Here is a 16,551-nt window from a genome sequence, read left to right on the forward strand (position 1 = left end):
ACAAGGAAAACAAGTACTACAATGTAAAAATATTAAGAAAAGAAAACCCTCTCACATGCATAAATGAAAGATTGCACACAAAGAACTCACATCTTTTCAAGCTTCAATAGTAAATATTCTGCTACTATATATTAAATACTGCATGGTTTGCCCAAGCTAAGATGAAACCACATCATGAATCAATTAGCATTTTGCATTTCCTTTCATTATCTACTCAAAGTCATGCCTACTGCACCTCTAAACATTTCATTAAATCCAATTATACAGCAAACACTCCCACAGTAACCTTAGATTGTATTGCAGTTTCACTTAACAGTATATAGGATGCTGTGTTGTGACAGGTATCAACTATCCATTATATACTGAATCAATTTTTCTTAAGCACTACTAACTGCTTGCTTTTCTTGAAGCTAGATCATTCTGAAAGTTTCCTGTTAGGCCTATGAGTGCAAACCTATGGTATCTGTCCTTCTCAGCCTGACTTATTTTGCTTAGCATGACACCCTCAAGGTCCATCCACTTTCCTACAAATGGCCATATTTCATTCTTTCTCATTGCCATGTAGTACTCCATTGTGTATATATACCACATCTTCTTGATCCACTCATCAGGTGATGGGCATTTAGGCTTTTTCCATGTTTTGGCTATTGTTGACATTGCTGCTGTGAACATTGGGGTACATGTGGGATTTACCCAAGAGATACAGAAATGCTGAGGCATAACATTAAGCAAATCTTAAGGAGTTATAGTGACCAACCCATGATTATACAGTCAGTCATTGGTTGAGCCAACATTTGGGTCGAGGCTGTCTGACTCCAAGCTTATTCTCTTTAGTTACCACATCACAGGGTCCTTTTTAGTGAATTCCCAACTCGCCAGTGACTTGGGATCATTCCTCTGAAGGGCTTCTCTAATCTCCAGGAAACTGCTGTCTACTTAACACTGCCTTACTGGAAGATACCATGAACTTGGCTGGCTGATCTAATTTATTTAGCAAATTGTTGAACAGATTTGAGCCCTTTCTATGAAATTGTGAGATCGGTCATTTTTAATCAAATACAGCCTGACACTGTCTGAAATAGCCAAGGATCGGTCTGTCGTTCAAACATCCTGCAGCCTTAATTACCAAATGGCCAACCCCTCACATTTATCGCAAAAAGCATTAAACTTCTCATAGAACTTATTTTCTATGCCAACATTTTGAATGGTAAGAAATAAGGGCATAGGGTAATCTGTCTTGTTGCAGGAATGGTTAATATGAAAAAGGAAACACATCAAATCTCCACATGCATTCGCCAGTCTGAAAACATGGTGGTCCTCCATAATAGCATCTACTAAAATTTTTTTTAAAAGATTGTAATTTTCCTCCTTCTTCCCAAATGGAATTCCAGCTAGCAGTTTCTAAGTATCCTTCCAGGAAAAAAATTATACTAGTCTATATAGGTTTCATTCCTTCACTATTAATTCTTTTATCCACCTGTGATTTTAATGTAGACTGTGAAGTTCTATCATTAATTTAAAAACAATTGTTTGTTCCAACTCAGTTCTGTTTGCCAATAATAAATTGGCAATCAGTTTGATATGGAAATGTTGGGTTCAGGAGCAGACAGTCAAATAAGAATTCTTGACACATCTTTGTATATAGGTGGTTTTATTAAAGCACAGGGACAGGACCCATGGGCAGAAAGAGCTGTAGTTCAGGTTATAAGGAGTGACTAGTTACATACTTTCAAGTTGGGAGGGGGTTAGGGATAGCATGAGCCTCTAAGGAATTTGGAAGCAAGGTTTCCAGGACCTTGAGGGGGCTAGCTATTGTTGGGAAAAGGTCATTTTCAGGGATCCTGGGAGGCTCAGTCCGTTAAGCGATGGACTTTGGCTCAGGTCATGATCTCACAGTTTGTGAGTTTCAGCCCTGCATCGGGCTGACAGCTCAGAGCTCGGAGCCTGCTTCGGATTCAGTGTCTCCCCCTATCTCTACCCATTTCCCTCCCCTGCTCGTGCTCTGTTTCTTTGTCTCTCTCAAAAATCATAAACATTAAAAAAAAAGAAAAGGTCATTTAACTACTACTGTCTAATAAAATGTTAGTCACGAGACCCTTTAGATGTGTGCATCAGGGGCCATATGCTTGAAGGATGATTACTGACATATCTTGGGGGATAGAGATAAAGGAAATTTATCCTTTTCCAAAGGATATTTTTTCTGTTTATTTTGAGAGAGAGAGGAGAGGAACAGCAGAGAGAGAAGGAGACAGGGAATCCCAAGCAGGCTCTGCACTGCCTACATGGAGCCAGATGTGGGGCTGGAGCCCATAAACCATGAGATCATGACCTGAGCCAAACAAGAATCAGGCGCTCAACCAACAGAGCCACCCAGGGTACCCCTCCAAAGGAATTTTTATATGTTAAAGTAGACTTAACAGGATCCTGTTAAGCTAAGATTATCTTTTACCCTTAACAAAATATCAACGTCAAGGCAGCTGAGTCCCGAGAGGAAGGTCACCCTGCCTGTCTCAAGGACTTGTCAATGGGCTGCACGTTGTAAGGAAATTTAATTTTTTCTTTTGCCTTTGTCCCCCACATTAAGTTGGTTGGAAATGGTTAGTCGCCATAATCATCCTGTAAGGCTGAGATGTCATCCCCAAGGTGTCCACTGCCTTCTCTCTGGATTGGATAATGGTTGGCAAGAGTGACTTGAATTAAATTAAGTAAAACATTGAAAGGAAGAGAGAACGTGGAGGTGATATTGTCTAAATTGTCTTATATAACCTGAATTAACCATGAGGAAATAATCAGATAAGCCCAAAGTAAAGAATGTGTTACAAAACAGTTGGTTTACACTCTTCAAAATGCCAGTGTCGCGAAAGAATGAAAGTCTAAAGTGGTCATGGATTAATTTGACTCAGAGAAGTGACTCCCCAGCAGTGGGATCCTGGGCTGGGGGAGGGGAAAGTTGCCGTGGGAGACAGCCTTGCAGTCATTGGTGAGTTGTGTGTTAGATAATTGTATCAACATTAACTTTCCTGCATTTGATAATTGCACAGTGGTTAATCCAGATCTACTTTCTTGATAATATTAGCAACCAACTCAGTTATGGGAGATTCAGCAGTTTTAGCCCACTTGATTCTTCTGTGGAGGAAGATGAAAAAAACAGCCTTGTTTTCAGTATCTTGTAAAAATACTAACCTTCACGGTGAGCTGTGGTGCCCCCTTGTGGTCAGAGTTCCCTTTCTTCTTGGGACTGACTTAGGAAACTGGAGACTTTAACGTCACATCACAGATATTTTTCAAACCTTTTATGTATCCAGCATCTGCTAAGTGTCAAGGGTCTGTAAGCTCCTTTCAGAGTTTCTGAACACACAAATACAGAATCACAACCTGAAAGAGGGTTTTGAAGGAGACTTCTTATGTTGTGGGTTTTTTTTTTTTTTTTGAGAGACAGAGAGAGACAGCTGGAGCAGAGGAGGGTCAGAGAGAGAGGGAGACACAGAATCCGAAGCAGGCTCCAGGCTGTTAGCACAGAGCCCAACGCGGGGCCTGAACCCACAAACCATGAGATCATAACCTGAGCTGAAGCCGGAAGCTTAACCGACTGAGCCTCCCAGGCGCCCCTGAAGGAGACTTCTTAAATAGGCTGATTATCTCTAAAACTTGGCATGACAGAGACGGAAGATTTCCCTGTCTTTTGGTTCATGTTGCGTGCGGGGCAGCCCTTCCCAGGGTTGTTGGGATTACCTGTTCTGGTCTGGGTCCCTGCTTGCCTTATCACCGGTTAGGACTGGTAATAATACAGTTAGTGCTTTCCTATCTGTGACTTACAATAATAACTTTTTTGAAATTACGTCCGAGAAAAGGTGGGAGTGCTATAAGTCACGCCCCCCTCTCTCAGGGATGCTGTATGTAATTTACAGCCCAGAGAAACCGACAGACCCCGCCCGTATCAGTGGCACATGGAGCGCACCCTCTCCCTGCCTGTCTTGTCTCAGGTGGCTCACCCCGGCTCCTCACCTCTGACTGCGGACGGCTGGATTAAAGTGACCCAAGCCAGGGGCTTGTCTGTGATGCTCACGATCGCCCTTCACGCTGGCGGCACGGAGCAGTGGCCCCTGTTCGGGGACACAGGAGGAGGACCGTGATGACATCATGATGTGGAGGCTGGGGGTGCGTTTACCCAACCCAGGTGTTGAAACAGCATTGCACGGAACCCCCCGCGTGGTCTGCTGCACTGTTTGAAAAAGGAAGAAGACAGTTTTGCTCAAACGGACGCAGTTCTGACATTTGGAGAATTCAGCTAAATAATAGATAAGAGCAATGCTTATAGAATAGAGAATGTGTTTCTGAGTATTGGGTGTAGAGGCTTTGGGCATTTTATTAGGGGAAATTTATTTAAACAAACAGAATGAGGCAGAATAGTGTCATGAACCCATGTCTCCGGCCTCCAGCTTTCACTCTTCCCTGGACTGTTTTGACATTAAATTAATCACGGGTGTGCTCGTAATTGCTGACAATCGTCTTTTTTTTTCTGCATTGGGAAAATACAGCTCTGTGATGTTTATTTGTTTTTTCCTGGTTTTTCTCCCCGCCCTTGGGAAGCATAGCATAGAGATTCAGCATGGGCACTGGAGCCAGAGCCCCTGGGGTAGAATTGGGCTCTGCCGCCTATGAGCTGTGTGACCCTGGGCAAGTTGGCCTCCTCTCTGTAAATGGGGAAAATCGATCATAAGCATGTGTCACCCATCCCCCTCATGATTATGCAGGACCTCTGTGTGCGCTAACAGGCTGCTCTTACACCTGCTTCTTATTGAACCGCACAGCAGTCCCGAGAGTGCCATATGGGCTCACTCAGGTGGAGTTGAGCCTACAGGAGGTTAAATCAGGTGTTTGCAAACTTGTCTGCACGAGTCACTTGGGTGCTTCAAAAGTTACTGATGCCCACTGCCCGGCAAAGACGGATTTAGTTGGTCTGGGACGTGCCTGGGCTTTGGTGCAGTTAAAGGTCCCCAGGTGGTTGTCCTGTGCAGAGACCCACGTGGGAATGAGCTTGTGAACCTGGAGGCAGGCAGAGCCCAGACAGGGTAGCCCTCGGTGAGCTCTCCACCGTCTCTGTGTGACTGGAGAGTCAGGACGTGGCTGTGAAGTTTTATGAGCTGATTTCCAGAGCCTTCCAGAGCTGAGCCCCATGCCGCACCCTCACCCATAGGGGCAGATTTCACACCAGGCTTTATGTGTAAAGTTTTAGTTTTAATCCTAAGTTCCTAAACAAAATGATTTTCTCATGCTTTTTTCAAAGCATGAAAACTATAGCATCCATCCCAGTCCAGGCACTGTCCCTGGGGACCGGACATCGTGTAACCAAAAACAAGTCCTCTTTGAATGCATTTCCATCTTCCACTGTTTAGTCCATGAAAGTAGTTGCTGGTGTCCGTGTGGGTTCTCTCTGGCTCTAGTGATCCGAGTAAGATAGCAGCACCTCGGTGGCATACAAAATGAGCACAGCTGACCCCCGCGCGTCCCCTGGGGGTCGGCTGCTCTCAGCTGGTGGTGCCCACTCCGTGTCTCTCATCTTCCTGCTGGCCCAGTGCGGTAGCCAGGGAGTGTTCCACAGTGAAGGCGACCAGCCTGACTTCTGCACAAGCCGGCCACGGACGTCTCCTGCGTCATGTCTGCCCGTGTCCTGTTGACTACAGCAGATCACATGACTGCGCCCAGAGTTAAGAGGTGCGGGAACATGTCCCATTTGCTTTGAGTCCAAGCACTTCATGTGGTCAAGCCTAACAGTGGAAAGGCACTCTCTTCCCTGTGGAAAGGACACGGTGGATGGCTTTGAACACGAATCTGTTGCAGGTGTAAACATAGACGTTGGTTCATAGGTGCTTGGGGTAACAGAAAGTTGCTAGGTGTTAAACATTGAAAGAGGCTTAGATGAAACAGAACACACTTCCACAGTAAAAGAGAAAGCTACTTAAAATGATGCAGAAAGTATGTCAGTGAAAGTTCTTCATGCCATCAAATGGAGAAAGCAGATTACAAATCCACATATATATTATGTTCCCAATTCTGAGGAGAACTATGTATATTCATATTTCAGGAGCTTCAAGATGTATGCCAAATTGTTAATGATCATCTGTGGTAGAATTATGGAATATTTTTATTTTCCGTCTCTTTGCCTCTGAAATTTTCTACATTTTCTGTGATGCATATACATACCATAGTAAGAAAAACATTTTGAACTGGGTTAGATGTAGTTAAGATTCAGCATGCTTCTTAATTGCCTTTTTTGGTAACCTTTCCATAGGCAGCAAAATAATGGAGAATGGGCTTCTCTTCAAGGAACTTCTTCAGACTCCGAATTTTCGAATTACTGTGGTTGATGATGCAGACACTGTTGAACTTTGTGGTGCTCTTAAGGTAAAGTCAGCCTTATTGTAAATTTCTGCTCAAGGAGAGGAGCGAATCGTGTGCGGCCACTGTTAGCATGATTGAGTCAGATCCTGAAGAGTGGGCTCTGTTCGCGTCGGTGCCTCAGTGAAGAGTAGTGAACTGTGAGCCTTGTTTGTCACTTCCGGCTCTGCCCCAGCTTGCTCGGGTCGGGGGCTCCTCTCCTGCTGGGGTTTGCTTTCATTTGTAAATCTGGGGGAAGGGTGGTGTTCATTCTTTGGGAAATTGGCAGCATTAATATTTAAAAAGCGTGGGAAGTATCCTGATTGTGGAGTTTTACCGGAGAGCGAAGGGTTCCGCTAACTCACTTGTTTCTCTTCCATATTGTCTTGAGCCCGAAAGGGACTTCTTGCCTCTAAATTACGCTACTCGGTAGGTTTGATAGTTTGGTCGGTTGTTCTTTTTAATAGAAAAACAGTCTGCTGCTGACAAATGTTTTCTCAAGAATGGTTTAAAAAAAATTTTTAATGTTTATTTGTGAGAGAGAGACAGAGAGACAGAGTGCAAGTACGGGAGGGGCAGAGAGACAGGGACACACAGGTTCAGCTAGAACCCACGAACTGTGAGATCATGCCCTGAGCTGAAGTCGGAAGCCTGAGCAACTGAGCCACCCAGGCGCCCCACGCATGGTGTTCTCTTTGTCCTGAAAGGGAAATGGCCCAATTACAGAAGCAGCTTCTCCTGGCCAGTGGCTTTGGGAGGGTGAAGGGAAGGTTTCCACATGGGCTCCTGACTGGTTCCGCTCTGCCTGTAAAAGTCTTGTTCGCGGGTCCCCCTCTAGGCTGACTCTGGGAAACAGCCGGTGGGGAGCTGGGCTGCGCTTTCTGATCCTTCTCCCCCTGGAATCGCTGCCTTCTCCAGGAAGAGAGGGAAAAAAGGCGGGGGGGGGGGGGGGACCTCAATGCTCTATGTGAATGAATCCCCCCCTTTGAGTCTCTTTTGAGTAATTTCTTTTGTAACAAAAGCCCTTCTCAGGAATCTGAGGACCCCAGGAGGGAAGTCATGTCAGGCATTCCTTCGTCAGATTAATTCATTCGTCAGGTAAAAATGGCAAAGACTGAAAGCGCACTGAAAAGACAAGAAACCAAAGGAGGCCTTCCCACTCTTTCTGTAAACCCAGCATACCTCCTTTTTCTCTCGTCAGAATTTAAAACCATTTTCTAGAATTAATATGGTGTGTGTCTGTGTGGTCACTTGTGGGGATTTTAGGGGTGAAAGCAGTCTTTAGACCGGGGCTCCCAGGCCCTCAGGCCCCCTGACACAGGGAAGGCACTGGCTTTGGCTGCTTTGTTTATTTTTGTTGTTTGAGATTTTGATGTGTTTTTTTTTAATGTTTTATTTATTTTTGATACAGAAGAGACAGAGCATGAGAGGGGGAGGGTCAGAGAGAGAGGGAGACACAGAATCTGAAACAGGCTCCAGGCTCTGAGCTAGCTGTCAGCACAGAGCCTGACGCGGGGCTCGAACCCACGAACGTGAGATCTGACCTGAGCCGAAGTCGGAGGCTTAACCGACTGAGCCACCCAGGTGCCCCTTGATGTGTTTTTAATAGTCCTTCATTACACTGATGACCGCCTGACAGCAGGGGCCCTCGAATGCCTAATGGCTCAGCCCCAGTCGCGCTGCTCCAAAACTGTTTTTAAGTGACTGGATGTTTCTGGTGGCGGATGGAGAAGCCGGGAGATCCTGCCCAGAACAAAGGGCTTTTGGGGGAGAAGAAAGAATCTAGATTGAGGGCTCTGGAAAAGCTTCTGCTAATGAGGCCTCCTGCCGGCCTTGTGTCTGAACTTAGACTGGCTTTTCATTTTTGTTGGCAGGAAGCCTGTAAGTGGGTCTGGGCCTGCTACCAGGACAGAGACTGGCACGTGGGGGGCAGAGACAGGTGGGGGCGGCGGCCGTTCTTCATGCTTCCCCTGGCTGCCCTCCGAAACAGGATCAGTTACCATCATTCCCGTCCGCTCGCATCAGAGTTGGGATTTTTGAAAACTGAGAAACGGGCACGTTGGCAGGAATTGAGTCTAACCATGTGGTCACACAGATAAAGAGATGGAGATCCAGAGAGAGTAAATCACTCAAACGTAGCGAATGTTGGCACAGTCGGGAGCGCGGAGGCGGGTTCCAAGAACCTTAGCCGGGTGTCCCCTGGTTCCAGCGGACCGCCCGACTTCCCTGGTTTGCGTCCAGATGCGTAGAGTGGAGCCCTCCCTCGTCAGAGGCTGCCAAGGCAAGGACAGATGGGCACGCATTCCTTTTGTTACACAATGCACCGTGTGGAAATGTGGGGGTTCAGAGCAAACGGTCGAGGAAGAATTCTTGAGACATCTTCAGAGCAAAAAGGTGGTTTGGTTAAAGCACAGGGACAGGACCCGAGGGCAGAAAGAGCTGCACTGGGGCTGCGAGGGGTGACTGACTGTATCCTTCCAAGTTGGGAGGGGGTTAGGGATAGGAAGTCTCCGAGGAGTTTTGGAAGCGAGCTTTCCAGGACCGTGAGGGGGCTAGCTGCCATTAGGAAAAGGTCATTTACTCCTGCCTACTAACACCGTAGTCATGACACCCTTTGGATGCATGTCAGGGGCCATATGCTTAGAGGATGACTGCTAACATATATAAAGGAAGTTTCCAAAGAAACTTTTTTATATGTTAAAGGAGACGTAGGAGCCTGCATATTGGGATACTGTTGAGCTAAGACTTGCCTTTCGCCCTTAGCAAAGTATCAACGTCCGGGCAGCCGAGGTCCTAGAGGAAGGTCACTCTGCCTGTCTCAGTGACCTGCCCGTGGCCTGTGAGTTGTCAGGAATTTTAATTTTTCCCCTTGCCTTTTTTTCCCACATCAGTGAATGGTTTGTTGTTTTTTCCTGATTATAAAAGTAGTGTACATTCCTTGTTTCACACAACAGAAGGACGTAAAGAAAGTAAAAGTCACTGACAATCCCTACACCCTGAGATCCGTACCACTGATGTTCTCTGTATTCCCTTCCAATCTTTTTAGTGAGCGTGTGCACGTGTCGGGCCACTTTTAAAAACTTACTCTTCAAATAGTTTAACATGTTTTACTCTTTCCCATTAAATTAACCATCTTTAGTAATCTCTCTGCTAGCAATCAAAGAAGTGTACACTGTCCCTTTTTTTGTGCTCAAAAACATGACATTTAAGCTACAAAAATAAAAATTGAAAACAGCTCACTACAAGGATAAAACCAAAAAGAAAATGTAACGGTTTTATGCAAAATCATATAGCAGTGCATTTTACAGCCTGCCTTTACCTCTGCCCTTATCCATCTCCAGTACGGGACTATTCTTTTTTAAACTTCAACTTTATTTAAGCCTAATTCATGTACATTAAGTACCCAATACAGTGGGATTTTAACAGGTATGGACACACACCATCATGATCACTGCACTATGGGACATGTGCATCATCCCCAAGGGATTCTCTGTGTCCCTTTTCCCCCCAGCCAGGCAGCTGCCGATCTGCTTTGGTCAGTACAGCTTACATTTTCTAGAACTTTTATAATGGAGTTGCACAGTTGTTTACTCTTCTGTGTGTGGTGTAATAGATGCTTTATCAGGACTGGGTTTCATTAGCAGAGATCCAAAGTAATAGCGGCCAACCACCATAGAAGTGAGTTTCTTTCTTATGTAAAAATCCTCAATCCAAACGAACGAAGGAAAGCCCCATTCAGCAGAATTCTCAGGGACCCAGGCTCCTTCCAGCTTACAAGGATTGGCCCTTGTCCTCATGTTTTGAAATGGCGACCAGAGGACTCCTGGGTCACTCTGTCGGTTAAGTGTCCAACTCTTGGTTTCTGCTCAGGTCATGATCTCGTGGTGTGTGGGGTGGAGCCCTGTGTGGGCCTCTGTGCTGACAGCGTGGAGCCTGCTTGGAGTTCTCTCCCTCTCTCTGCCCCTCCCTGACGTGCAGTCTCTCTCTCTCTCTCTCTCTCTTAAAATAAATAAATAAACATTTTAAAAAAGGTGACCAGAACTCCAGCCATCACATCTGGTGGGGGGGGGGGCAGTAGGGTGAATAAAAAGGGAAAGAAAGGGAGAAAGAACACTGATAGCAGTCCTTTCAGGCAGGTTCTGGGAGGTCACAGGTAACAATCTGGCACCATCTCAATGGGCAATGCTTCATTGTGTGACTGTGCTAGCTGTGAAGGGACATTGGGTCCCCTGATTAGCCATATGTTTGCATGACGGTCAGGGACGCTGTGACTCTGGAGGAGGAGAGTAGATGGGGAGATAAACCCATAATCTGTGCTACTGCCTCATGACCGTCCCCTGCAGGGCCGTTCTGTAGGAGGTGAAAAACCCCTGCTGGGCAGCAAGTGTCTTCCAGGGCTTTTGGCTGTGACAAACCCCGCCCCCCTTGCCTGGCCATGGGGCCACTGCCCAGGCCCACCAGCTGCATGCAACGTTTGCATTTACATTCCAATTAGTACAAACTTAAAAAGAAAAGAACAGTTCCATGTCTGAGTCACAGGAGCCCCATAGCCACACGAGGCTTTTGTGAGTCTCCGTGGCTAGTGGCAACTCTGGTGGATGAGCAGATAGAAAGCACGGACATCATCGCAGACATTTCTGAGGCCACCATGCAATCAGAGTTCTCCTTAGGCCGAAAGCTCTAGCAGCTGGCCTCGGGGAGTGTTGCCAGTACCGGGAGCATGGACCGCTGCCTTGATTTCACTGGAGCCCTGCGTCCTAGGTGGCGGGAGCGTCTGCGTAGCCTGCGGGTAGCCTGGGCCCACGTCTCCACTTTGATATTCTTTCCGTGGGAGGCTAAGTGTGCAAGCAACCGAGTCCCGTCCAACCGCCCCAGCTCAGAATTGCAAAGACGCACATCAGGGCAAATGAGTGCCTCCGAGCGTTGCCCCAACTGAGGAAATGGGGAATGGCTTACGCCCGCCTGTCTTCTGAAAATCATGGTGTTTTTAGCTCCAGAATAGTTTAAAGCAATAGAAATGCACAGTGGATAATGATAACTTTCACAGCTGAGTGATCTCGGAGGACATCTGCTCGGATGCTAGTCAAACACGATCTGACTGGCTCAGTGTGTTTATTTTTCTTTTGACAGTGATAAGTGGAGAGAGTGAGGGTTTCAAGATCCATCATAAGGCGACTAAACCAGATCGGCGCCCAGGGTCCCCTTAGAAGGGAGGAGTTTACCCTGCAGTGGTCTCCTGCTCCTCTTCCTCCACCCCCTATTGTGGGGAGATCAGCCTTCTAGGGGACTGAGGCGATCCTGACCTGTGTGCCCTGCAGTGAAGGGGTCACAGAAGGGCCAAGGGGCTGGCTGCAGTCCCAGGCCATGGGCACCTCATTTGCTCTTTCTCTGGGAGCAGTGACACAAAAGGTCCGAAGCATTGCTCTGGAGCTCAGGGCTCACCCACTACAGCTCCTGCTTGGATGCTTCCAGTGACCCTGGGCTCACTCCTTTACCTCCAAGTCATTTTGGTTTCCTGAGGTCAGTTCTTCCTGCTAGAAAGTTCTTATCTTGAATCTGTGCCTTCATTCACTGACCTCCAGCAGCACAGGTCGATCTACCCCCTGAAGAGAATTCTGGGGGGCCAGGCAGCCTGGTCCCACAGGGACCTGCTGTGTGACCTTGGGGGAGCTACTAACCGGGATCTCCCTGTGCATAATAATGGGACCCACCTCGTAGGAATGTTGTGAAGATTAAACCAGTTAATAACACAGGAAGCACTTAAGGATGCAATAAGATTAAATGTAACCTTTCTTCTCCTCAGCCTAACCTGTTTACTTCCTAAGCCTTCTAGAAGGCCGGAGAGGTACCCCTTCGACATCTGATTGCAGAGGGTCCTGGAAGGTTTCTAACTCTATGAGGCGTGAGAGTGGCCAGCCCAGCGAGCCACCCCCTGGAGTGGCACAGGGAAGGGAGTGGGCCCCGTGCGGCCGAGCATACCACTCTGTTCCTGGCAAACCCTGGAGCCCCCCGGAGCCCGCCTGGGCCCGGGCACACACGTGTGAGGGCTGTCAGGGGAGTTCCGATGAGCCGGTGTGCACAGGGGCTCACTGCCCGCACTTCACAAACAACCCCTCTCTCTGTGTCTAAGGTCCCTGGCTGGCAGCAAGTTGCTTTTTCTCCTTCAGTATGTAGACGCTTACGGTGGTGGGTTTGTCGGGTAACCTGCAGAATGGGTGACATCGTGGGGAGGGGGGCACAGGAGATGGTGGAGGGAGCATCAGAGAGCCATTTTCACAGTCTAACCATTTGGATCCTAGGCTTCTGCACGTTGCCATGGTAACTTCAATAAAACCACTTGGCAGCTCACCCAGCAGTCTGTGGTGTGTGGCCCTGCATGTCCCCAGGTGCCTGTCTGTTGCCTCAGCACTGTCCCACTTATCTGCACCCCCAGGGCAGGCCACAGGTGTCACCAGCTTTCCTGGAGGAATGTCACCACCTCAGAAAGGCCTTGAAAGATCTTCTTCAAGCCCTGAATGTTAATTCTGAGGCCAAGAAGGCTCAGAGAAGTGTAGTGATTTTCCCAAGGTCACACAGCAGCGAGGCAGCGGGAGACCCAGAGGCCATCTGGATATCGGTGCACATGCTTCTGGTGTCTCCACATGGCTTCCTTAGTTCGGCTGCTCTGCCAGGAGGGGCATCTGGGTCCGTCTGGACCCAGCCCTGGGTGTTCTTATCATCCCCAGCACGTCTTTGCACAGTGCCCCACATAAACGGTTAGGGTGTTGCTTCGCCCTTCGGCATCTCAGGGCTCCCTTCACACTGCCTGTCCCCTCCCTTCCTCACCGGATGCTGCTGGACCCTAGAGTGCGCCGCGCCAGCAGCTGCCCACCTCCTGCGTCAGTGAGCGCACACAGTGGGTGCTTGGGGATGGATAGCTGCTGTCGGGGGCTCGTGAAGCCTGCAGTTGACATCGCCTGTGTGGCAGGAAGGGCTTGGGATGCTTTGCAGGCCCAGACAGAAGTTAGTAGCTTATGAAAACCCGAGCTCTGTGCAGAAGACCCGATTTCTGGCCAGCTCCGCCTGCAGCTGTAGGAAGCGGGGTCTACACGGGGTGGGGCTGTTGTAGGGGGAGAGCATCCCCCGGAAGCTACTGCGTTGCTCCATGTGAACAGCTCATAACCTCACGGGGAGATGCTCTAGAGCACAGAAAGGGTCCCAATTCATCCCAGACCTGCACAGGTTCACGTCAGCTTTCTGATTATTAAAAAAAAATTAATGTTTGTTTATTTTTGAGAGAGAGAACATGAGTGGGGGAAGGACAGAGAGAGAAGGAGACCCAGAACCCAAAGCAGCTCCAGGCTCCGAGCTGTCGGCCCAGACCCCGATGCCACAGACCACGAGATCCTGACCTGAGCCGAAGCCGACGCTCAACCCACTCAGCCACCCAGGCGCCCTGGCTTTCTGATCATTTTTAGAGAGTTTTTTTTTTTTACTTTTCCCTTTCTGTGTTGATAGCCGGGAGAACAGCCAGCTACCCAAACAGGCCCGGTGTCTTCCCTGAGGGAGAGAACGAGGCAGGCTCCGGCCCCTCCGTTCCGTGCCCTGCTCAGCCCCCTTCATCCTGCCCTGGACGCTCGGAAGAGGTGGTTCCATCTTACCGGTGTGCTGGAAGGAGACAGAAGCTTCGGCTGGGCTCGTGGGCTTGTTTTAGTAACTTTTCATCTGAAATGGCTCGTGTCCTCGGGCTCCTGGGGGGCGGAAGCAGCTCTGTGTCTCAGGGCGAGCCTGGGGGTGTCTTATTAGAAGCCGCACATCACAGAGGAGACCGCGTTCCTCCCCAGTTTGTTCCGCTTTTTAACCTCGCCCTCAGATTCATAGGCCTGATGTTTTGAGAGAGGGTCTCTTGTTGATTAAAAAAGAATACATGTTTTTGGAGGAAAAAATGCGCTCATTTCATCTCCCATCTGTTACCAGTTGGCTTCATTTTTTAAGATCTCTCCAGGCACAAATCCATAAAGAGTCCCCAGGTATTATGAAGGATGCTGGTGTGGTTAGACAGACGCTGGCCTCGAGTGTTCTTGTGGAAAGGGCCAGGAACCCAGGACTTGCCACATGTGGTTGTTTGCTCCACAGGATGGGAGGCCCAGGCCGGACGCCACCTTGTCCATGCAGACTTCCCTGCTGTGATGGTCCCTTGATGATGTGTTGGTTGTCCGCTAGGCCAACTATATTTTCAACATTTAAAAATTATTTATGTTTGAGAAAGAGAGGGGGACAGAGGATCCCAAGCGGGCTCTGCGCTGACAGCACAGACCCCAGTGCCGGTCTCAAATTCACGAACTGAGATTGTGACCTGAGCTGAGGTTGGATGCTTAACCAACTGAGCCACCCAGCACCCCTACTGTCAACTCTTTGAGGACAAGCTTTGTGTGTCATTTTGTCTTTGCAGCTCCCCCTGCAAGGGAGGCTAAGGGTGCCTCCACATCTCCTGTCACCAGGACCCCCGCCACACACACACACACACAAACACACACACACACACACAGGGCATGCTTAACACACACGGTTAAAAGGAAAATCAGATTTTCAGTACCTCTTTGTGGAAAGTCACTTTCTGCCCAGGTTGTAATTACAGGCATATGTTTTATTGTCCTATTAGGCCAGATGTAGGCCAACTTTTTCTGCAAAGGCCACACAGGAAATGTGGGCTTTGTGGTCCCTACAGTCTGTGTCGCAACCACAGATGGCACACCCACAAGCAGGGGTGCCTGGCCTCCAGTCCAACATTATTTACACAAACAGGCAGTTGGGCCTTCGTTTGCTGACTCCTGATCCAGATTATCAGCTTCCAGAGAAGCAGGTCTGTGTCTTATCTGCCTTGTGTGTGGCGGAGTTCATGCAAGAGCAGGGGCCCCGCGAATGCTTGTGTGGGGATAACCACATGAAACTAAAGGCTGAAACTTGACTAGCACACATGCAGACCTCCTGACCCAGCGGCTCCACTCCTGGGGACACACCCGACAAATGCCCAGGAGTGGTCACCAAGGGGTCCGCACCAGCGTGGCCACTGCAGCATCGTTTGTCAGGGGTGGCTCAGTGGGTTAGGCATCCGGCTCCAGCTCAGGACATGATCTCGCCATCTGTGAGGTCAAGCCCCACTCGAACTCCAAGCTGACAGCTCAGAGCCTGGAGCCTGCTTTGGATTCTGTGTCTCCCTCTCTCTCTTGGCCCCTCCCCTGCTTGTGTTCTCTGTCTCTCAGAAATGAATAAACATTAAAAAATTTTTTAAACGTTAAATGCACTGTATTCACACTGTAGAGTGCATTACAGCAATGAGAATTAATGTGCTGTGTGTAAAAGTACGGCTAAATCTCACAAATGTGATGTCCCACAGAGGCAACTGTACAATTCTGTTCACATAAAAATGAAAGGCAGGTAAAGCAGTCTGTGCTGTGAGAAGCCAGGAGATCAGTTACCTTTGTGGGGGTGGGGACCGGAAGAGGGGGTGAGGGGGGATTTCCGGGGCACTGGTTGTGTTTGGTTTCTTGATCAGGGTTCTGGTTACAAGGCGGTGTTCGGTTTGAGAGAATATCCTCAAGCCACGGACTTGTGAGCTGCATACTTTCTTGTATGACCGATTTGATTTTTAAAAAGGCAGTTTGTCCTAACAGTGTTTGACCAGAGACTACAATCGACCATTCTAGTTCCCTGGCCGATGTTTCCCGACTGCTGCCTCCTACTAACCCCAGACCTGGGCTCTTGGTCCCATGAGTGAAACACAGAGCCTGGCCACCTGCATTCATCTCAGACAACGAGGGCTCAGGAGCCGATGCTGGGGCGGAGCGTTCTGCGCATGCGCCGGGGGTCCCCGTCTGGTGTTCGCAGTGGGCATGTGACCGGCATCCCTGGGCTTCCCCGATTCCTTCGCAGAACATCGTAGCCGTGGGCGCCGGGTTCTGCGACGGCCTCCACAGTGGAGACAACACGAAAGCCGCTGTCATCCGCCTGGGGCTCATGGAAATGATCGCCTTCGCCAAGATCTTCTGCAAGGGCCAGGTGTCCACGGCCACCTTCCTGGAGAGCTGCGGCGTGGCGGATCTGATCACCACCTGCTACGGGGGCCGGAACCGCAGGGTGGCCGAGGCGTTTGCCAAAACTGGGAAGGTAGCCCCTGGCCTGGTCTCCCCCCAC

At 48.8% G+C, this 16,551-nt stretch overlaps 1 protein-coding gene across 2 annotated transcripts in view; it reads left to right on the top strand.

The window, feature by feature from the left end:
- The window catches only part of GPD1L (glycerol-3-phosphate dehydrogenase 1 like), a 41,360-nt gene that overhangs the window by 13,910 nt on the left and 10,899 nt on the right, over positions 1-16,551 (top strand). For both annotated transcript variants that reach the window (XM_029940384.1, XM_029940385.1), the window contains exons 4-5: positions 6,293-6,405; positions 16,291-16,524. In XM_029940384.1, coding sequence (XP_029796244.1) covers positions 6,293-6,405; positions 16,291-16,524 — 347 coding nt within the window. The remainder of the gene's footprint in view (positions 1-6,292; positions 6,406-16,290; positions 16,525-16,551) is intronic.

This window comes from Suricata suricatta, chromosome 5 (genome assembly GCF_006229205.1).
Source record: "Suricata suricatta isolate VVHF042 chromosome 5, meerkat_22Aug2017_6uvM2_HiC, whole genome shotgun sequence".
NCBI lineage: Eukaryota > Metazoa > Chordata > Mammalia > Carnivora > Herpestidae > Suricata > Suricata suricatta.